General features: G+C 40.6%; 1 protein-coding gene across 2 annotated transcripts in view; it reads left to right on the top strand.

Annotated features, from left to right (window-relative positions):
- The first annotated feature begins 833 nt into the window (after window positions 1-833).
- Osbp2 (oxysterol binding protein 2) overlaps window positions 834-24,071 on the top strand; it is a 175,476-nt gene continuing 152,238 nt past the window's right edge. For both annotated transcript variants that reach the window (XM_076837820.2, XM_076837828.2), the window contains exon 1: window positions 834-1,510. In XM_076837820.2, the coding sequence (XP_076693935.2) occupies window positions 834-1,510 (677 nt within the window). The remainder of the gene's footprint in view (window positions 1,511-24,071) is intronic.

Raw genomic sequence — 24,071 nt, forward strand, 5'->3', positions numbered from 1 at the left:
CCTCCTCAAAAATGCGCGGACAGGGAAACCTCCACGATTACTGCGGAAGCTTCATGATTGCCAGCCTCCACAGGAATATCCATGTAGCGGATCCAAGTTTAAGAATCTGATTTTGGGGTGTGTTCCTTGTTCTAAAAGTCTTGGTTTAGACAAAATCAATTTCTCTCTCTCTCCCTCTCTCCCTCTCTCTCTCTCTCTCTCTCACCACACACACACACACACACACACACACACACCTGCCTTGGCATGAACCAGAGGCCAGCTGACCCAGAAGGTGGAGGCAGGAGGTCGTGGTGGCCCACACACAGATAATGGCTGACACAGGGATGTGGGACGTCATTTTTAGCTTTTAGCATCTCTTGGCTGAGCCCCTGTAAGCCTTTGGGTTTTGAGTGCTGCCTCTGCTGGGGTTTCGGGGAGCTGAATGAACACGCCCCAGTCGAGGGTGGGACGCCGGGCGTAGAGAGCTGCACCGGGAGCCGACAGGCTCGGCATTCATCATTGTTCCCCCAGCGCCCGGCACTGGTTGGGCGGCAGGCAAGGATCGTGGCTTGAAGCGCGCCGTCCCTTCCGCGTCGTCCACCCTCCCAGCTCTCAACCCACAGGTGTTTCCAGGGCGCCATTCAAGGGCCAGACCAAGTCAGGGACAGAGGTCCAAGTCGGGTCGGTTGCTCGCGGGCAGGACCACAGGCACCTGGCACAGCGCGCTGGGGGCGGCGGAGGGACCCGCGCGCGCTCCCGCCTCGCGCCGCGCGCGTGACGGCACGGCTCCGCCCCCGGCCCCCCGCCCGCCCCGCCCCCACGCCCCTCTGGGCCGCGCTCGGGTGGGCTCTATGGGGAAAGCGGCCGCTTCGAGCCGAGGCGGCGGCTGCGGCGGCCGCTCCCGCGGGCTGTCGTCGTTGTTCACGGTTGTCCCTTGCCTGTCCTGCCACACGGCGGCGCCGGGCATGAGCGCTTCTACGTCCGGCTCCGGGCCGGAGACCAAGCCTCAGCTCCAGCCCCAGCCCCAACCCCAGCCCCAGCCAGAGCCAGAGCCAGTGCCGGCACCGGAACGGGACCGGACGTCAGGACAGATGTGGGAGCCAGTTTCAGAAGCAATGCTGAGATCTGATCCTCGCTCGCAGAGGAAGTCTGAGTCAGGTCTATCGGTCGGGACAAAATCCGAACTGCTAGAGTTGCCGCGGGGGGCAGACCCCGGTCCAGGTGGAGGGGCTGGGCCCTTATTCAAGGGCATGTCAGAGCAGCTCCCCGCGCAGGATTTAGTATCTCGGAACGTGCCCTTGCTCAAAGAGTCTGGGTTGTGTCCAAGACCTCTGCCTCTTCTGCGACCAGGACAGGCGAAGACACCTCTTGGAGTTCCAGTGTCGGGGACTGGCACGGCCCCTAGTGCCCCAGTGGTCCCACTGCCTCTGGACAGCTACAAGGGCTGGCTCCTCAAGTGGACCAACTACCTAAAGGGCTACCAGCGCCGCTGGTTCGTGCTCGGCAATGGCCTGCTGTCCTACTACAGGTATGAAAGTGTCAAGGTGGGACTTCCAAGGTTTGGAGGATGGTGATGCTGCAGTGATGGTGATGGGAGGACCTCCAGGGTTGGGGCCCATGGCCACAAGCCTAGGAGGGCTTGGGAGCATGTACTCTAGCAGGAGAATTAATACTACTCTGGCTAACTGTCAAGGGCTGGGGCCCTAACCTCTGGCAAAGGTGATGTGACCTATGGACATGACGTCTGGAAAACCTAGGTTTATGGCCAAGTAGGAAGGTGGAATCATGGAGTGATCTAGGGCCTCAGTCCTTCTCTGGTCTTGGTAGCTGTGGGGCCTGGAATAGCTAGCTAGAATCATCCACCCAAAGTCCTTGTCCTCTTCTGATTCAGGAGCTAAAATCATTATAACAGGAATTGAGGAAGACAGTTACCTTGCTTAGCGCTTGGGACACTCTCATGGGAAATGCTTCTTTTCCCTCCTCAGGCATTTGGCCAATTTGTTTCCCACTGTTACTGGTGTGTGCTGGTTGCCAGCCCTTGAGCTTTGAATAACAAACCCACAGATGTATGGTTCACAGTGTGTGCCTTCAGAAATCCAGTTTGGTATTTTGTGGAGAGCCAAGAAGTATTCTCTTTTGTCCTTTCTTATTCCAGAAACCATGTGGAATTGATAATTTCAGTCCAAAGTTGAAACAGTAAGAACTGTCTTTCCATTGAAAGTGGTTTAAAAGGGGGAATTCCGGAGGGTTTCTTTCCCTTTCTTACTGGCTGTGCCTTAAATATGTGTCCTAGGGATGATTGGTTTAAACTTTGAGATCTCAGATCATTCTAGACCAGTGGTTCTCAAATTTTAGTGTGCATCAGAATTCCCTGACAGGCTTATTTATTGAAACAAAGTGCTAGGCTTCTCCACTGAGTTTCTCATGCAGTGGGCCTAGGGAACATGGGCTGAGAGTTGACATTTCTAATAAGTTCCCACGAGGCCTATGATGCTGGTCAGGACCATACTTTGAGAAACTCCATTTCATTTTTATAAACAGAGGGTTCCTGCTTTGCTGTTTGCTGAAACTTGGGTTACCTTATTTGCTTCATTCAGCCAATAGTATTCCTTCAGGTCACCTATTATAGGATTTATGCCATCCTTCCTAGCCTTTTAGAAATGTGGCTTTTAGAGGATGGTTTGAGTCCATGATGCTACTGAGAATTTGTTAGCTTCACTGAAGTTATGTGTTGGTTTCCAATCCAATGTGAAGCATCATTGCATGTGTTTAATTCCTGCCAGAAGAGAAAGCAGAGATGTGTTTCTAATGCATTCTCATGTGGTATATTGGTGCCCCTTGGCCCACTCAGCTACACCATAAATATGACCCAGAATATATTATTTTTAGCATTAAGAGACTTAGCAAAAAGAGCTCCTTTTCCAAATGGTGTTTTAATATCAATTTCCATTCTCTGTCAGGTCTGTGAACATTTCACCAAGCCATCCAATGATAGGGACCTTTAGTGATTTAATACAGTATTACTTTTTTTCTTGAAGGCAAGGGACTACCTTTAGTGATTTAATACAGTATTACTTTTTTTCTTGAAGGCAAGGGACTAAACACATAGGGCATATTAGCTATGGACCACACATTCCACTTTACATTTATATTCATTTATTTCATTCTTGCTACCATTCTGTGAAGTAGTCTCTATTGTTGTCCTGCTATACAAATGAGAAGTTCTGAGGTTTGAGAGGAGGGCATATCTTATCATTGGGTCACCAGCCCAGGATCTGGTGGAGGGAGATTCTGACCCTGGGTTGGACCTAGCCCTTTTGAGTGAACTCAACTGTCAAAAGTCAGTTCTTGTGGAGACTGGATACCAAGAGATATTATAGTGTTTTCAATATCAGTTTTGATCAAATTGCCCCTGAAAATGTGAAGTTGTGCATGGAAATCTGCAGGTGCCTGTCCCAGATGTGTCCTAATGCCCACTCATCCTTGAGTTCAGCAATTCTGTGTTATCTTTATTCACCAGGTATTACTGAAGCAAAGGTCAAGGTGATGTTTATGAATACAGGGTTCATAAAGACAGGAATGCCTTGATCCAATGAAAGTAAAATGTGGTCTCCAGTTTTTTTTTTTTTTAAATTTAACTTTGTTTTCATTAGAAGAGCAAAGAGGTCCCTTTCTTTTCTTAAAATAACTACATATAAACAATTGGCATTTGAAGAAAATCTCAAGTGTGCAGATTCTCTGGGTCTAAGAAACATTCTTACTGCTTGCTGATAAGGTTTTAGAGACAAATATTGGTTTGTTGGGGGGAGGGGAGAGTAGGAACCAGTTTCTTGTTTATGAATGTGCACAGCTCAGGTCTATAGTTTCATTTTTGGATATTTCTAGATTACAAAGTGAGTACAATTATTGCTTGACTCATCTGGATGGGATGGTTGATTCCTGACATTTAAACAGTCCCATGCTCTCATTTAGTTCCATGTGAGGCCAACCAGAAATGGGAAACTGAGGTTGAACAATGAAGCTTTTGTGACTTACCCAAAGGTACTGAGCTAGCTGATGTGTGTCTGAAAGCCACTGGAGATGAGTTAATTTCCATCTGCTGAAAAGACCCTTCTGTAGGAGCTAGAATAGCCACTTCTCTGAACTCAAGAGTGCTGTGATCTCCTCTTCCACATGTCTCCAAGTGCTTCAAATGTTTGATGCTGTTCTCCTGTTCTACTGCTGATCTGAATCCAAGCATGGCCATCCTGCCAGACAAAATCAAGGACCAGTTGTCCTCCAGGCCAGTCACTCATAATCCTGACAGCAGCAGGGTGCCTTATGGAGTGCTCTGTCTTTACCAAACATGTGTTCTCTCAACCCTGCCCACATGCTCAGCTCTCAGTGGTTCTTCAGGTGTGTGTGGCTGGTATAAAGGCAAGATTCAAGTGCTTGTAAGCCAAAGATCGAGTAAAAGAAGTTTTTGTTCACTATCTCTTTTTCTTACAGACTGATATAGGCAGGATTCCCTGCTGCAGCTGTTAGAGAGGGAACAAGAGCCATTTCTCTTGCCAGCTTCTCTTTTGGGAAGCCATTTACTATATATGTATATATTTTAAAATTTTTAGCTAGGGGAAACCTGGTGTTTGGAGAAAATGTGGGCACTTATTCCCCTTCCCCTCACCAATCATTTCATCCCATCTTTTGGTCTCCCTGCTCCAGGATAACCATCATCCCAAATATTGGTCATCTTCTTCTTTCTTTCCTTTTTATTTAGTTTTAGTCCATCTACATGCAGTTTTGAAAAGCCTACATTTTTAATTTGAACCATTTTCTACTTCATAAAAATGTGCGCGTACACTCTTGCTTGTGTATGATTTTCACGAGACTCGTTTATTTTAACTTTTTTGTGGTGCTGGGAATCGAACCCAGGGCTTTGCACATGTTAGGCAAGCTCTCTGGCATTGAGCTACAACTCCAGCCCAGCATCTTCTGTTATGGAGTAATTATAGAAATTCATGTACACATGCAAGAGTTTCTTTTGGGTTGTAGAGGCAAATACTGGTTTGTGGCGGGAGGAGAGAGTAGGAACAAGTTTCTTGTTTATTTATGTGCACAGCTCATTGAGTTGGAGAGAACATGAATGTTCACCTTACATGATGTCAAGTTATTTCCAAAAGTATTATACCAATTTTTTTTACTCCCACCAGTAATGAATAAGAGATTCTGTGGATCTATATCCTGTGTAACACTTGATATTTTCAGTATTTATTTTTGCCAATCTAATGGCTTCCCTGTGGTATCTCATTTCAGTCTTGACCTGCATTTAAATACCCATTATTTTTACCTTAATAGAAAAACAGTGGGGGTTCAAATAAGAATTTCTCGTTTAGGTGTGGCTTCCTTGGGGACTTTTGCTTTGGATTTTGTTTGAGAATTTCATTTGATTGCTTAAGTTCACTCTAAGTGAGACAGCACATAGTGCTAACAGATGGGCTTAGTAACATTCACATTAGCAGGAATAAAAAATGTTCCTTGTAAATATTGTCACATATAAAAAGCATTTCTGGGAGGTATGGGTAGTTGTTAGCAGATTTCTACTTCTTTCCAGCAATGTGCTAAGAATGTAAATAAGACAGAAGTTTAGGTTTTTTATTCCCTTCTTGGCACTCTTAATTATATATCTATTTAGATACTAACAAGGAGAATATGGCTTTGCATTCAATTGTTTTGGTTGTTAGTTCTTCCCATTTTAAACATTTCATTCATAGTTCTTGTCTCATAAAATTAGAGAAGAATTTATAAACAGAATTTTAGCTTCAGAAAGTTGGTATGGGGAACGTGTTACAAACTCAACTTTTATTTAATATTAACAACAAAATTGATTAGGTTGGGCAGAATTTTGTCTTGTATAACAGTTGTTCATTTGGCGACATTATAAATGAATTTTTTTTTTTAGAGAGAGAGAGAGAGAGAATTTTTAATATTTATTTTTTAATTTTCGGCAGACACAACATCTTTGTTTGTATGTGGTATTGAGGATCGAACCCAGGCCGCACGCATGCCAGGCGAGCGCGCTACCGCTTGAGCCATATCCCCAGCCCATAAATGAATTTTTTATTTCCCAGGAGATGACTTTAGACACAGGCATTTATTTATTGTTCATACTGACCTATGCTTAGTAATGACTAAGCTGATTAGCAAGGAAGACATTAAAGAAATTAATTTAGATCTTTAAGAAAGAAGGTTGTGGTCAAGAGAAAGTAAATTTTGAAGTCCTCTGGCTTAGGAAGGCCACTATGTATTTGGTGAGCTGGGTTTCAGAAAGTTGGGGTGGGGAAGGTGTTCCAAACTCAACTTTTATTAATATTAACAACAAAATTGGGATGGGAGCCAGGAAACAGAAGATGGTGCACGAAGACATCTTTACCTCTAGATAGAATTATATATTCATTCCTCCAGTGAGGTCAACTCTCAAAAGCCAACTTTTGTGGAGATTGGGCACCAAGAAATATTGTAATGTTTTTGATGTTGATTTCAATAACACTTGAAGGATGGAGATGGAAAAGACCATCCATTGCAAAAAAAAATCCCTCAAAATGTGAAGTTGAGCATGCCAGTCTACAGGTTAAGGCAATGAGTTTCCCACAGGAGGTGGTCTTATATTGGATTCAGCTTTAATTTAAAATATCAGTGTTTCATATTAGGAGTCTATTAGGAAGCTGAAATGGAACACACTGGTTGATAATGTATAAATATTGGTTTGAAGTATATTTGCTTACCATTTAGCACAGAGTTGTTGCAAATAGGTGATAAATGAACTAGCAGCATATTGTGAAGGAACATCATGCATACCAACATTCTTAGCAAGTTCTGGTGACATGAATTGTAATTTTCCCCACAAAATTGCTCCTCCTCCTAACTTTCTCTTTCTATGAATAGCTGAAAACCTCTGAGTCATGATTACTGCTTCTTCTCTCTCTCTCATCTCACATCAGATAGATTTTCCAAGCCTGCCTCTCTCTCTCCCCTAATTCCTCCTTTGCATCCTTGTTGCCACATCATGGTACTGCTTTGCCTTCTGCTCAGTTGGTGTCCCAGCTCCCATTTACTTAACCTAGACAGCAAATGCATCCCTGCTGTGGTACTAGCTCCCCAACCCAAAGGTCCTGAGGTTGTCTCATTTTCTCTATAATTCTCTTTTTAACATCTCCTGTGTAAGAAGATTCCTGCATTAAATTCCTCCTGTTTGAAATATCTATAGTGGTCCCTGATTGCTTCAAGGATCAGGTCTTTCTTCTCTTACAGTTTACAGGATGTGTCTGTGGACACCTATAGAGACAATTTTGTGTCAAAAGGATACTATGATCAAATTCAGTATCTTCTTTTAATTCCACATACAGCCTAGCATGGTGCTTTGCCACTGAAACATTCTCTATAGCTTGCTTAGTCTGTGAATGGGTGAGTGAATGGATGGGAATTGCCTGTGAGTTTGTGGAATTTTAGAAAGACAAATGTATTAATGCCAAAATAGTTTTTTTCTTAATTTGTCTTTAATTTCATAATTGTTTACTGCAATAAGATTGAGAAGATAAATTGGATATTGCAGGATTAAGCCAGTAATGCCAAAAAAGTGACAGGAAATACAGATATGTTGATCGGTTTGAGTGAGTTGCAAATAGGCTACTTGATGATCAATAGCTTATTCCATTTATATTTTCACAGAGTTACAAGTGTTTGGATGTGTGGTCTGTATATATCTTCAATAATTTGTCACTTTTTAAGTTGGCAGTGATTTCAGGAATGGGGAACAGAGATTAAGCTTTTAATGTTTTATGATCTTATAGCTCTTTAAATTAGTTTTATGCATCTGATTGTTTGCCTGGAATGTGTTACATGTGCATGACTCTGTGAGAAGCAGGCCACAGATTAAAGATGAAGCCTCCACCATAAAATCTTAATTATTGCATAATAGTACTATCTCTGGATACTCTAAGTATTGGGAGTGATTTCCAGTTTCAGTGAAGTAGTAGCAGCCTTGTCATTATCTTATATAGAGGAAGAAGTAGAAGTTCACAGACAGAACCAGGCTCAAACATAAGTCTTCTTACTCAGCTCATGCATAGATTTCCACCCATCTCACGTTCTTACTGAGGTGAACTGGGGTTACCCCAGGTTTGAAGAATGACTAGGATAACTCATAAAACTCAGTATGTAGTTGTACCCATAGCTATGCTTTATTATAATAAAGGATACAAACAAAACATAAATCAATGAAGAAAAGGAAAAGGCATGGGACAAAGTCCAGGGAAAACCCATACCCACAGTGTAAGCTTTCAGGGATATTCTTCCACTGGAGTACACAGACAGACTTACTCCTTCAGCAACAAGTGTGAGAACACAGGTGAAACACTGCCAACCAGGCAGACTTGTTAGGGACCCAGAACCAAAGATATTTGCTGGGGGCTGATCACATGGACACCCTCTGCCTGGCATGTAGCCAAATTTCAGATTCCTAGAAGGAAAGCAGGTATTCAACACAAACGGCATTGTTTGTGTAACTGGCTTAGGCACAATGAGCCTCCCTTATTGGTTAGTGATCATCAGGGACCCTCCTGAAATTCAAAGTTCAGAAGCCTGCCAAGGGCTAGTCTTGGAAGCAGGCCCTTCAAAAGATGAGCAGTCTCAGGCTTGCTATGTGAACTCTTTTCTGAACAGATCTGATCTCCCTCCTTCTTGCAGAGTTCAAGGATGTCAGTCAGGATAAGGGCTAACAGTGAGTACTTACAGTTGACTTTGAGTGGCAATCTACCGAGTGACTTCTTGTTTCCCATCAGCCCAAGCCACATCCCACTCTTACAGGGTGTCTACATACAGCTAGTCTGCAGCTCTGTAAGCAGCGTGTCCTCTGTGTGAAGCCTCTGGACATGTGGTTGGCTTTGGAGACTCATTTCTGATCTAAGGGCCAAGGCACTTTGGAGGCTCAGTTTTTGCATATGACTGGAGTCCACTTACCACATGAACCTCTCTATTCTCTAGTATTTTTGTGCCTTTGGTAGAATGTCCAATTTTAATTCTTCAGCTGTTACTGAACTTTGTACCTTCCTTAGGTGGGTGTCTGTTGATCCAGGTTTGAGCCTTATGAGCAGGCTGGAATGTTTACAACAGTGAATATACACTGGTCCTGTTTCCTGGACAATTATCCCAGATACTGACATGTGGGAAGGAGGAGGTGGTAAGAAACACCCCTGAAAGAAATTGAAATTGGCAGCTTGATGTGTGCTGAATCACATACCAGATGTCACCACGTAGAGATGTGACTTTGAGAGGCTCCTTTCATAATCATACCAACAGAATAAACCATAAATGAGTTTTGGAGTCACACTGGTGCTGTATGTTTTTTTCTTTTATGTGTGATGCTTTCTCGCGTCTGTTTCCACTTTTAAGAGTTCTCTGAGTTCTGATCACTCAGTGATGCTCCCCTCCTTCTGGCACCTCACCACATGCTCAGCCACAGCTCAGTACCTTTAACACCAGTTTAACAATCCTGACTCATACCCTTTTATCTGTATTGCTGGGCCACTGCCTGAAACCAAGAAGAGGGCAGATGGCATTGCTGAGCTTGCACAGGAAGTTGCCAGATTGTGTTGTCCTGCTATAATACAATGGGTGGCTTCTCTGGTTTACTAGATGCCCTAACCCCAAGCATAGCACTCACTTCCTTTCCAAGCCAGGTGCCCACCTCTTTTTGTCCTGTCTCTCCCCTTCACCTGGCCTTGATTCTTCCCCTGCCTGACTTGCCTTATTCCCCCTCCACAAGCCATCTGTCTTTTATTTTACCCTTAAGATTTCCCACTGGCCATCCCTCAGCCAGGAGGATGCCTCCTCGTTGCTGCTGAGATCCTAGCCAGGAAGTCTTAATTCCAGGGTCATCGCAGCACAGACCCATCTGGCTTCCCTAGCAGTCATCTGGAGGAACCTTTCTTCCTCTGGGTACCCTTTTGTGTATTGTGTCATTTGGTCACACACTTCTGATAACTAGGTATTTGTTTCTTCTCACTCCATTAGATCAATATTTCTTTCCTCCTCACCAGAGCAGGGGCTTTGTTTTCTCAGTATAGTGTCCTTTGGGATGTTGGACATAGTGCCTTACCTTAGCAGATTTTCAAATTTCAAAGAAGTATTTTTATAGAAAACACACTTTGTGGGAGGGGGATTCAGCTCAGGGATACAGTTGTGTACTTAGACACATGAGAGCCTTAGTTCAATCCAGAAAGAAAGGAAGAAGAAAGAAAAAATAAAACATGTTGTTATGTTGATCTTTTTCACACTATAAAGTCTCAACATTGCAGCTTGCAGTAGCCTATAGGGAGTCCCTGAATTGCCAGAATGGAGTGACCATTCTCTTGGAGTTACACATAATCTGACTTTTTAGCCTTTTTTTTTAGACTTAGCAGAAGTCAAGGATACATAAGGGCATTAAGAGCTGATTCTATTCATTTATGTTTAAAATTACTTGTTATGACAAATTTTAAACATACACATGTGTAGATAATAGTATTTTGAAACCCCATGCACCTGTTACCCAGTTTCGATAGTTTTTCACTTCTAGGTCAATATTATTTCATCTCAATCCCCCTCATATCATTTTGAAGTGAATTTCAAATATATTTCACTTATAAATGTTTCGTTATGAATTTCTAAAGGGTAAGGATTTTATAAAATATATTCATAATACCATTTTTCCACTAAAATAAATTAACAATAATTCTCTATTATCAAAATATATAATCAGTTCACAGTTCAAGTCTCAAATGTCCTAATTGGGTTTTAAAAAAAACATTTCTTTGTATTAGTATTCAAATAAAGTCCACTCATAGAATTTCCCATCATCTGATTTTTGCTGATTGTACTCTTTTGGTCAGTTAACATGTTCCTCTGTCCCATGTAGTTCCTTAATTTGATAGATCGATCTGGAGACTTGATCAGGCAGTGGGTGTTCTTCCATCAAAAATTTATAATGTCTGGGGCTGGGGTTGTGGCTCAGCGGTAGAGTACTCGCCTAGCATGTGCGAGGCCCTGGGTTCGATCCTCAGTACCACATAAAAATAAATAAATAAAATAAAGATACTGTGTCCCTCTACAACTAAAAAATATTTTTTAAAAATTCATGATGTCTGGAACTTCTCTTTTTGTGATGTTAGCAGCGGGTGATAATCTATCTTAGATTAGTCTAATACTTTTCTTTATTTTTTATTTCTTATTTTTACAATACTGGGGATTGAATATAGGGATCCAGGGGAACTCTACCAGGCAGCTGCCTCCCCAGCCCTTTTTTAATTTTTTATTTTGAGACAAGTTCTCACTAAGTTGCCCAGGCTGATCTCAAACTTGCAATCCTCCTGCGTAAGTCTCCAGTGTCACTGGAATTACAGGTATGTTATTACACCTGGCTAGATTAGCCTAATTTTGTCACTTCATCTTTATTTTTATTATTTGGTTACTCATAATTCAGTTCACACAGAAAAAGCAGAATGATTCTTGATTCTTTTCCATTACTTAACTTTAAGTTTTAAAAAATGATTGGTCCTCTCTTCCAATAGTGAAAAATGACATTTCCTCCCACCTGGTAGGATGATATCATTGCTCCTAGAGTACATAGGCAGGGAGAGGAAGAACCCAGGAAGTGCTTGCTGAACTGAAATGTATTCCTGTCTTCCTACCTCCTCTATTTGCCCTTGAAAGAGGACAGATGTACATTTGTTGATTTGTGGACTCCTGAAAAAAGTAAGGATATGTCTCACCCACATCTTGCATAGGCGAGGGAAAGGGTTCCTATAGGGGGGATGTGCTGGCTGTGAAATGCAAGCTAAGAAAATAGTACTACAAAATAAACACAAGACACCAGAAATATGTTTTCAGAGTGGGGGCAGCGATGGGCAAGCTGACCAGAGGGGTGCAGCTTCTGACAAAGAAAGAGCCCTCACATGGTTTATTTATATGGGAACAGATCAAAAGGACTCAATAGAAACATCTTCGCAAGAACAGGACAGGGCAGGTAGCCTGTTTGATTCTTAATAGGTCACACTCATCTCCAGTGTTGTGGGGATCCTGTGGCAGAGCTGAATAGGATGTCACATGTACTGGGCAATCTCAAGCCAGCAGGGTTGCCACTGGGAGTTCCCAGATACCAGACTTTCCTATCCAACTGCTTCCATGCTTCCAATGGCTTCCCGCAGACGTAGATGGCTAGTTTCATGAGCTTTAGCAATCTTTTTAGCCTTCTGCACATTGTATGAAATGAAAAGCAAACACATTGGTCAGGAATAGAACACTGCAGGAAATTATGTTTGATATGTTCATGAATCTTTGTGGTTTGGGAGGTGCTTGTTTTTCTCCATCTCACTCACTTCATGACTGGGTAGGAACTGACCACCCCCATTTTATAGATGGGGGAAACTAGGGTACATAATGTATGATTGTTTTGTCTAAGGCTCAACTACATGTAACTCTTTCTATCACTTCGTTCAACATACAGCAAGTATCTTGGAGTCACTATTGACATAACCCCAGCTCTCCATTCTCATATTTATTCATCTAGAAACATGTCCCTTGAATATCCTCCATGTGTCATATGTCACAGAGGTGAGTTCCTGAACTTTGGCAGAAACTCAGACTTACTTTTTTTTTTCAGGAAGATTTTCAAGTGTATAAAATCGATTAAATTAACTCAATTAAAATTAAAAAGTCAGTTAAATTAAATTCCAGAACATACTGGTTAATTTAAGGTTTCCTGTGAGACCTCAGCTTCAAACTGCTAGTTACTGAGTGCTGCCCAATTTTTAGCTGTGTATGTAACCATGCAGACAGGCCCCAACTCTCCATGTATGAGGTTGTGAGTATCCCCCAAACAGTGTCCCTGGCATCTGTCCCCATTCCTGGGCAGCAGAGGGCAGGGCAGCCATTGGAACTTCTCTCTGGAATGATAGACAGAAGATACCCAGGGTCATAAATCCTTTTGAATGCTTACCATAGCCTAAGAATAAATAAATCTTTCTTATTTTATTTTCACATTTGAGATAGAGGGATGGTTTAGAAGGTTAAGTAGGTTGTCCTGGATGACACCAACTTGGTAAGTGATTGACAGTTAACCTGAGTAGTAGTGAGAGTACTGCTTTGCTCATATTATCATTACTGTGTAGCACTGTACTGCAACTGGCAGACTGGCCAAGGTGAAGCATAGGAAAACAGAAATTTTCCTTGATATCAGTCTACCTTGATTTGCAAAAATCTTTGAGAAGAGGGGAGACAGAGGTACAAACCTAAGTGTCCTATCTTACTCCATGTCTTCATAGGTCAGGCAAAGCCATCCTATCTGGATTTAAGATCTTTGGTTCTTCAAAGAAAAATTCAATACATGACAGAAAATTTTGGAATATAACAGTACCCTCTGTTTTTTCCCTGTTCTATTCTTGATTTTAACAATGGCCAAATTAATGGCACTTAATGGTATCTAAGGTGCATATATATGTGTCATCCCATCTGATGACATTCCAGAATAAAGACATATAGTATCCCCTGGGTACAGATGAGAAAGCCAGCCCCTGTTTTAGTGTAGTGGCTGTGCTAGTGTGTGGCTAAGCTGAGATCTGACTCTAGATCTAATGAAATTCCACCACACCACTGGAGCCTCCCCTGTTAGCATTGGAAGCAGTCCTTCTCCCATCAACAAGCATATCCCTCCCATAACTCCCCTGGTTTAGCAATTGTCCTGTCCCACTTGGAGATCTTTGCCTGAGCAGTCTCCCATGTGAAGGCAGCCAGGGAGCATTGGAGGGACCTCTCTCTTGGTTTCTGATTTTGTTCTTTTGCTCAGAAGAAATCAACCCTGCCTTGCACCCTCTCGGCAGGGTTCTGTGTGACTGTGTAGCAGAAATGTTGGCTCTGGAGGCCTCACAGGAGGCTAGTTGCTCCTTTGTGAACTCTGAAATGGTTGGCAAGGTTGGTTGCCCATATGCACTAGGTTTTTCAGTTATCTGTTGGCTTAAAACATGATAATGATTTTATTGTCTTACCCAGTTTCTGTCATTTGGAAATTCAGAAAATATTTGACTGGACTGTTCTAGCTCAAGCTCCTCATAGGGCTGTAGGCAGATGGTGTCCAGGGCTGGAATGGAGATAAGGATCTAGAGAGATTAAGAAACTTGTCTGAGATTTCACAAATAATTTGATTTGCCAAATTCAAGCCCAGGTCTGTTAAGTCCAAAGCTATTGCTCTTTGTTGTTGTACTGTCCTAACTTTCTTTCCCACCAAAACTTTGATAATCAATATATTTGAATTAGAGGCTCATCTAATTTACATTTTGTCTCTTCTAGGGGTCCATTTTTCTAGCTGCTGGGTAGAAAATGAAAGAAACATATAGAAATGTCTACCAAGGCTTTTCCTGGATCCTGGCATTTCTCTCCGTCCCAAATTTTCCATTATCAACTATCATACAAAAAATGTTACTATGTAGCCATATATAGAATTACATCCTTAAAAATCATTGTCTAGCTATTGCAGGGTTACAATATCCTCTGGAATGTAAAGATAATGAAAAATCAAATCTCTCCCACTTTTTTGTCATTGTTCTCCATGTGATTTTTTCTATTTATTTATTTATTTATTCTAATTGGTTATATATGATAGCAGAATGTATTTCAATTCATATTACACATATAGAGCACAATTTTTCATTTTTGTGGTTGTACACAAAGTAGAGTCCCACCATTCGTGTCTTCATACATGTCCTTGGGGATAATGATGTCCATTTCATTTCACCATATTTCTTACCCCCATCCCCCCTCCTTCCCCTCCCTCCTTTTGCCTTATCCAGATTTCCTCTATTACTCCCATGCTCCCCTTCCCATTATGGATCAGTCTCCACACTTTTGGCCTTTGGTTCTTTGGTATTGGCTTACTTCACTTAGCATGATATTCTCCAGCTCCATCCATTTACCTGCAAATGCTAGTTACTGAGTGCTGCCCATGCTGCAAATGCCATGATTTTATTCTCTTTTAATGCTGAGTAATGTTCCATTGTGTACATATACCACGTTTTATTTATTCATTCATCTATTGAAGGACATCTAGTTTTGTTCCACAGTTTAATATTGTTATTATGCTGCTATAAATACTACAACATCACTGTAGTATGCTGATTTTAAGTCCTTTGAGTATAAACCAAGGAGTGGGATAACTGGGTCAAATGGTGGTTCCATTCCAAGTTTTCCAAGGAAGCTCCATACTGCTTTCCAGACTGGTTGCACTAATTTGCAGTTCCACCAGCAATGTATGAGTGTGCCTTTTCCTGCACATCCTTGCTATCCTTCTTATTATTGCTTATAGTCTTAATAGCTGCTCTGCCATTCTGACTGGAGTGAGATGAAATCTTGGAGTAGTTTTGATTTGCATTTCTCTAATTCTAGAGATGTTGAACATTTCATATATTTGTTGATTGATTGTATATCATCTTCTGAGAAGTGTCTGATTTTTTAAAATATTTTTTAAAAAATATTTTGTAGATGTATACTATACCTTTCTTTCTTTCTTTCTTTCTTTCTTTCTTTCTTTCTTTCTTTCTTTCTTTCTTTCTTTATTTATTTATTTATTTATTTTTATGTGGTGCTGAGGCTAGAACCCAGTCTCTCACATGTGCTAGGCAAGAGCTTTACTACTGAGCTACAACCCCAGCCCACCATGTGATTTTTTAAAATGATTAAAAACATGTAACATAAAGCTATCTTAACAATTTTTATTTTTATTTTTTTTAAGATTAAAGGGTCTTGGTATGTTGCCCAAACTGGCCTTGAACTCCTGGGTTCAAGTGCTCCTTCTTCTTCAGCCTCCTGAGTAGCTGAGACTTAGGTGTGTGCTACTGTGCCCAGCTTTACCTTAACTATTTTTAAATGTCCAGTTCTTTGGTGTTAAGTATATTCATGTTGTTGTAAAACAGATTTCAAGAATTTTTCATTTTGTGAATTTTAAACTCGATACTATTGAACACTTCTTTTCTTTTTCCCTCTCTCCCCAGCGATTGGTAATTATCATTCTATTTTCTGTTTCTATGACTTTGATTACTTTATATAACTCATAAGAATGGAATCATATAGTATTTGTCTTTTTTAAAAATATTTTTTAGTTGTAGTTGGACACAATAACTTTATTTTATTTATTTTTATGTGGTGCTAAGGATCAAACCCAGTGTCTTGCACGTACTAGGCGAGCACTCTTCCCCTGAGCCACAACCCCAGACCTCAGTGTTTGCCTTTTTTAAACTGATTTATTTCATTTAGCAAAATATCTTCAAGGTTCATCCACATTGCAGCATGTGGCAGGATTTTCTTCCTTTTTTTTTTTTTTTTGGTACTGAAGATTGAATCCAGAGGTGTTTAACCACTGAATCACATCTCCAGTACTTTTAATTAATTTATTTACTTATTTTAAATATTTTTGGTTGTAAATGGACACAATAATTTTATTTATTTATTTATTTATTTATTTATTTATTTTTATGTGGTGCTGAGGATTGAAGCCAGTGCCTCACACATGCTAAGCAAGTGCTCTACCACTGAGCTACAACCCCGGTCCCATTTATTTATTTCTATTTTGAGAATCTGGCTAAGATGTTTAGGACCTTGCTAAGTTGCTGAGCTGGCTTTGAACTTGTGATTCTCCTGCTTGTTTGTTAATTCATTCCTATAGAGCCTCAGTGACATGAACAATTGCCTGTGAAAACATTTCTAAGGTAACAGAAAGCAAACCTATCCAAGATAAACCAGTTGGTTGTTTCTTAGAAAATCTTTCCTCTTTTGAACTGAAGTAGATTTCGCTGGGATGTTGCTGTGTCTCACATCCCATGGCCTTATCCCCTCTACATGGTTAGACTCTTCCTCTTCAGAGAGGCTGCCTCTGTGGGTTATCTATTGCTACATAACAAATCACCTTCAAATTTAGAGGCTGAAAAGAATGATAAACATGATATCACAGTTTCTTTGGGTCAGGAATTCACAAATGGGTAGCAAATTGGTGTGAATTTGTCATGAGGGCTGCAGTTATCCAAAGACTTGACAGAGGTTCAGGCTCCACTTCTAAGGAGGGTCACTCACATGCCTGGCAAAGTGGTATTGGCAGAAGGTTGTAGTTCCTCACTGCAGATTTCTCCAAAGGGCTGCTTGAGCATCCTTACAACATGACAACTAGCTTTCTAAAGGGATAAGGATGCAAGAAAGAGCAAGGTGAAACTGTAACCTGCCTGCCCCCAAAGTCACACTCAATTTCCACATTATCTTCTAGGTTACAAGGTGAACCCTGCTTAAGGATGGGGGAAGGCTGCAAATCAATATATCTATCTATCTCTCTCTCTCTCTCTCTCTCTCTCTCTCTCTCTCTCTCTCTCTCTCTTTTATCTATAAGCAGCCCTGTTTGCCTGTTTGAAGAAAACCAGGAAGAAGTACTTGGTAAACTGTTTCATAGGTGAAAGCATTGTTTCTGCTGTAAAGATTTTTGTGGTATGGATGCTTAATTAGCTAGAGCCTCCTGTCTAACCCCCTCAGTCCTGCTTATTAGTCACAGTTCAGGAAAACAGGGCTAGATTTGCCAGATTTGCCAGAGAGTGAGGAAGACATAGTTGAGACCTCTTTGGGGAATAGCCTGACAGAACATTGGTACCCTATCTGGTGACAAGACTTCCCCCCACTCATTCCAAATGGTGGAAGGGTGATACAATGTTATTAGATGTTATGGGGGGCCCAGGACAGTGGCTGCCCCATGGAGGCCTGGACCTGTCTATCTCATTCATTATTCTAAACCCAGTGCCTGACTTAGCCAGACCCTGACTCAAAATAAAGTTTAAAAGGTCTGAGGATATAACTCAATAGTAGAGCACTTACCTAGCATGTTTGAGGCCCTGGGTTCAATTCCCAGTACTACAAAAAAAAAAAAAATGATGTTTGAAGTATAGTCAGTCCTCTGTATCCACAGATTCTTTAATCACATATTCAGCCAACTATAGACTGAAAAAATAAATAAACACAGTGCCTGGCTTGGCCTTCAGCAGGCCATCACTAAATGTCATGTTGACTGAATTAAAGAATGAATATGACAAGCAAGGATGAGGGGTTCAAATGCAGACTCCATTTTGGGAGTCTGCAACTATCCTTAGTGAGGGGGCTTTGATTTTGCCAGGCTACTGTCATATTTTAACAGTTTAACTGTCCTTTATGTGTCAATTGAAGTTTGGTGGGAGTCATTTTGACATCAGATTATTTCATCTAAATTAATGCCAGTACTATAATATTGGAAGCCACGAAGTGAGGAAGTAAATTCCTGAATAAATAATATGACCCTCTGTCAGATCTTTAAGCTCATATTTTAATTTAAGGGTTTAAATTTGTAATTAATCTTATGTTAAATTTGGTATTATTGGGGCTGGGGATGTGCCTTAAGCGGTAGCGCGCTCGCCTGGCATGCGTGCGGCTCGGGTTCGATCCTCAGCACCACATACAAACAAAGATGTTGTGTCTGCCGAAAATTAAAAAATAAATATTAAAAAAAACTCTAAAAAGAATTTGGTATTATTTCCTACACTACTAATTCTTGACATATCAGGTTTTTTCTTGGTTAGTAACTGATTTTCTTGTTTTGGATTTTCTTTGTTCTGTTTTTCTCTCTGCTAGGGATTTTTAGGGGGGTGGTATGGAGGATTGAACTCAGGGACACTTGACCACTGAACACATCCCCAGCCCTATTTTGTATTTTATTTAGAGACAGAGTCTCATTGAGTTGCTTAGTGCTTCACTTTTGCTGAGGCTGGCTTTGAACTCACCATCCTCCCGCCTCAGCCTCCTGAGCTGCTAGGATTACAGGCATGTACCAAGGCACCCGGCTCTCTGCTGGATTTTTAAACAAAGGTCACTTGTGGAATGAAGAATCCTATAGGTTGTGACTGCAGCTATAGAGATTGTGTGATGATTAAAAAAAAAAAAATGGGGGCAAGTATCCTGACTTGTTATGTGTAGGAGAATCTGGATTTACAGGCCTACAACTTTGCTCAGAATAGATCTAGCCCTGTGCCCTAGGGATCCTGCCATCTCCATATTTTTCCTTATTAGACACTTGGCACATAGCCCCATTCCTGGGCCTGGCTCCTGGGACTCATAGGCTCCTTTTTATCACTGAAGTTGTTCAGAACTACACATGGGAAAGATTTAAAGTATAATAATTAGGAATTTTATTTTTTGTTATGAAAATTTTAAAATATACAAAATGGAGAGGTCCATAGTGAATAGTCCTTGTCTCCATTACCCTGTGTCAGTAGATTTCTCTTTAGGTTCAGTGGATGGGCTCCTTGTCCCCACTTAATTTGAAGCAAATTCCAGACTTTCTTTCTTTTAAAATTTTTTCAGATACAGCTTTAATTGATTAAATACTTAGTATGTATATCTTTAGAGATGAAGTTTTCAAAATATATATATAATAAAAATGGTATTAACATGCCTAAAAAGTTAACAATAATTCCCTAATGTTATAAAATATTCAATCAGTTATTAAAATTTACCCATTGATTTATAATTTTTTATAGTTTCCTATTATGACTCGGCCCTGTGGACATCAGCTTTTTTCCTTTTTCTTTATTTAAAATTTTTTTGTGTGTGTGGTATTGGGTGTTGAACGCAGGATCTAGACAGAGCATGCCAAGTAAGTGCTCTACTATTGAGCACCTGATATTTTGATGGGAAGCACATTTTGTCCAAGCCCCCTACCAATGCTCACATCAACAGTGATTATGATGATTTCCTAGGCCCATTAGTTCATTATGGGTTGTAAAATGATGATATTCAATCATTCCTTTTCCAGTTATTTGCGGGAATGATTCTATAACAGAAATTTCCCCTCATCAAACATTTGTTTACCCAGTGGCTTGGTTAATATGGGAATGGTTGAATTTCTAGCAGAAATCTACACACACGCATTCTGAGCCCCCGTAAACAGAGATTTAATTTTTGCTTCAACTGTCAGACACAGCCCATATTTTTGCTTCTCATATTCCTTCTTCTTTCCTATTGTTCCCAGATTCCTTCTTTTGGCACACATTTTCTTCTTCCTTCAGCCTTTCTTTTAGGGTAGATCTGCCAGTGGCAAATTCTCAGTTTTCCTTCATCTGGCAATATCTTCATTTTCCCTTCATTCCCATGGATGTTTTCACTGGATTTAGAATTTTGGTTCTTTCAACACTTGAAAAAATATTGCTCTCTCCCTTTGGGTCTCTCTGGTTTCCTGCTGAAATCTTTTGTCATTCAAAATGCTTTCTCCCTGGCTCAGCAAGGCACTGGATTTGATCCTCAGCACCACATAAAAATAAATAAATAAAATAAAGGCATTGTGTCCAACTACAACTAAAAAAATATTTAAAAAAAATGCTTTCTCCCTAGGAAATGCATTGCTCCTGACCCTCTGCTTTCAAGAGCTTTTTTCTTTGTCTTTAATTTCTAGAAGTTTGATTATGATAGATATTGGCATGAATGCCGAGTTTATCTTGTTATTGTTAACCTAAAAAGTTTGTTTGTTCAGCTTCTTATAGATTTGTATATTTTGCTAAATTTGGGGAGATTTCAGACATTATCTCTTCAAATACTTGTCCTGCCCCACATTCTTTCTTCTTTTTCTCCTGGGATACCGTTGACACAAATGTTAGATCTTTTGTTGTAATCCCATGGGTCACAGGGCTCTGTTCACTTTTTTCATCCCAATCCATTTCATTTCTGTTGTTCAGACCGGGTAGATTCTATCTTCAAGGTAACGGAAGTTTTCTTCTGTCCATTCCTTCTGATGTTGAACACATTATTGAGTTTTTTAAAAATTGGTTGTTATGTTTTTCAGTTGTACAATTTCTATCTGATTCTTCTTTTTAATCTTCTATTTCTTTGCTGATACTTTATATCATTGAAGAGACTCACTGTTAAACCTGCTATGGAAATAGCTGAAGGGTTAGGATGAGCATTTTTAAAAACTCCTCAGACTGGGGCTGGAGATGTGACTCAAATGGTAGCGTGCTCCCCTAGCATGGGTGAGGCATTGGGTTCGATTCTCAGCACCACATAAAAACAAAATAAAGATATTGTGTCCACCTAAAACTAAAAAATAAATATTTTAAAAAGCCTCCTCAGATTAACAGGGATAGGAAAACTTAATTGCATGTATTGCTTAGCTATTACTTATTTTTCAAGTGGATTTAATACCAAAGACAGGGACTTCTGAACTGGTGACAATAGAAATGAAAACTGGGCCAAGAAGTACAAACACACCAGGCAAAGGTTTAATGGGGGTAGGGGTTACCTCAAGAAGAGGGGAGAGAGAGATCAGGCTGCTCATCACATCAGAGAAGGATAAGCCTTTTACTGGGTTGCTGACAGGGGCTAGGGTCTAATTGATCATTATCACAGTTCTGACTTTTCCAGGAGGCTCTGAAGTCGTTATCACTTGAGAGGGCAATCCAGTTCCCATAAGATGATTGCTCCTCCTACTTGGGGTGTGGGAGGAACAGCCACAGTTCTTGTCATGGAGTAATTGCTGTCACTTAGGGTGGGTGATCTATTTATGAGACTCCGCTGATCCTGGAATCCAAGGTGACTGCAGTTTAGAGCAATGATTGGAAATATCTAGGCATTGCTCCAAGGGGCTGGAATAGAATGTCGTAAAAGCTGGCAGTTGAAAGTCCCTGCAAATCTTGAAAATATTTTAGTTACCCTTATCTTGGTATCTTAGTCTTGAAGGGAAAGAAAGTATGTTAGGGAAATTTAGGGCTAATAAACCATGAATTATCAGTTTTTACACAGATTAACTGAAATGATTAACATGCCTACATGCAGAGCTGAGCAGAAATCTGACACAAAGTTCAAGACACAAAAAAGGCAGAGATGCCAAGCCTTTATCCTTCTTGAAGTTACCCATCAGGCATCAGCAGGCACAAGTGAAGAGTCTGTGCTTTTTAGCAAAGGTAGCCTAAGTTCCTGTTGTGACTGGGGGTGTGGGGGGGGGGCACCCAGGCTCATCCAGGTTTTGTGATACTTTTAATGGGCATCAGGTCATGAGTGAAAGCTTCCGGAACACCCCTGTGAAGATCTGGAACCATCTTAGGCTAATGTTAGTGATAATAAACTCTGGAAGTTTACAGTTGCTTTACCAAATATATTTTAAGACCATCTTGATTATAAAAAACACCTTACATTTAAGTACTGTTTTCATTGGAGAGCTGTAGTCTTTGTGACCAAATTAAAGGTATTTAAAGTTGAGTTGATTCACTTAACAAATATTTATTGTATATGAACTATGTGGCTGACATTGCTGGCAGCTGGAGATACAGCAGTGAATTAGACAACCATTAGCCCTGAGTCAGACAGATTAAAAGGCAATCCAAATAGGATATGTAGGAACACTAAAGGAGGGACCCCAAGGGGTGTAGGAGCTTGGCAGGGAATGTAAGAAAAGCTCTTGGAAAAAGTGAAATTTCAACTGGAATGCAGGATAAGGTAAACAAGTGGGCAGTGAAAGAGTATACACATGGAGGGAACAGCATGCAGGTAGAGGGAACAGCATAGGTATAGGGCAAGCTCATAGGCATAGGGACATTGTATGCTTGGAAGCAGCAGACAGGAATGAGACAGCTCAGAAAGAACTGGTATGTCTTCATTCTAAAGAAATAGAAGTAATTGAAAGGTGTTTAAGAAGAATGTTGACAGGCTTGGCATGAAGTTTTAGAAAGACGCAGTGCAGGAATTGTCTGGAAGGGGTAAAGGGAATATCAGAGAGACTGATAAAGAGGCTATGGGTACTTTCTAGATGAGAGATGACCATGGCTTAGAGCAGTGGTGAGCAAGGGCAGCTGGAGCAAAGTGGATTGACTTGAGAGAGAAACAGGGGGCATGATGGAGATTTGAGTCCTGCTTGGTGAGTTAAGGGTGAGACTTTATCCTCATCAGTCATGCATTCCAAAATGTTAATAACATGGAAAAATACCACAGTCTGTTCTTTTTGTTGTAGAAAAATGTCATATTCATCCATTTTCTACTTGACATTTTTCAGCCTAAATTTGAGAGATTAAACATTTCTTTAATATTCTGTGACAGGCTTTCTACTTAATGATCTTAGGAACCACCTTAAATATTGCTAGGTTGTACATGGTGTTCTAACATTTTGGTGGGACCATAAAATGGATCTGATGGATTTTCAGTGAGTGGTACTAATTGGGTGGTGTGTTATTATCATGTTATTTCCCTTTAAGCATGGGAGTTTGGCAGAACTTTGGGTGGGGATGACACTTAGATTGGTGTCACTGAGCTCTGGGTTTGAGCCAGATCACTTTCCTGGGCCTGTTTTGCTGCTTGTGTATAACACTCATGCATTAATTTACTTTGCTAGCATGTCACCAGAGCTCTTACCATGTTATCTCTGACAAGATAGGGATAAGACAGACTGGAACCATATCTCATGGAAATTATGTTTTAGCTTATAAGTTATAGATACAAAAACCAAGTAAACCAAAACATAATTTCTGGATAGCTACTCCACTATTCTCTATGGTAAGAGCCCTGTGCTGGTGGCTAATAAACCTGGTTCTAGTTCTGGCCTTGATGTTGACTAGTTCTATGTACCAGAGCTTCATCTTTTGTCTTTTCCTATCTCTTACCTGTTTTTTTTTATTTTTAACTGTAAAATGTGGCTAATTCCCTTTGACATGTGCCTTCCATATGAGATAAGTGAATGTCTAAACATTAAATGTCTAAACAAATGAATGTCTGCTTTGCTTACATTGTGGGCCCCTGTGAACATCGAGAGTCATATTTGTGATGGTCCCCATAGGAAGTGAGGCACTATTGCAGATGTGAGTTGCATTGATAAAAATGTTGTATTTTATAAGTTACTGTCTGTCATCTTTTTTGGGTAAACATTTCACAAAATTGTATTTTCAGCACCAGGAGAATGGCTTCTAAGCCTCCATTTTATTTTCATTTAAAAAATTACATCAGAAATGTCCTCATAGCAGAATTTATTTAGCATTTCTCAAGGGAAC

The sequence above is a fragment of the Callospermophilus lateralis genome, chromosome 1 (assembly GCF_048772815.1).
Source record: "Callospermophilus lateralis isolate mCalLat2 chromosome 1, mCalLat2.hap1, whole genome shotgun sequence".
Classification (NCBI taxonomy): domain Eukaryota; kingdom Metazoa; phylum Chordata; class Mammalia; order Rodentia; family Sciuridae; genus Callospermophilus; species Callospermophilus lateralis.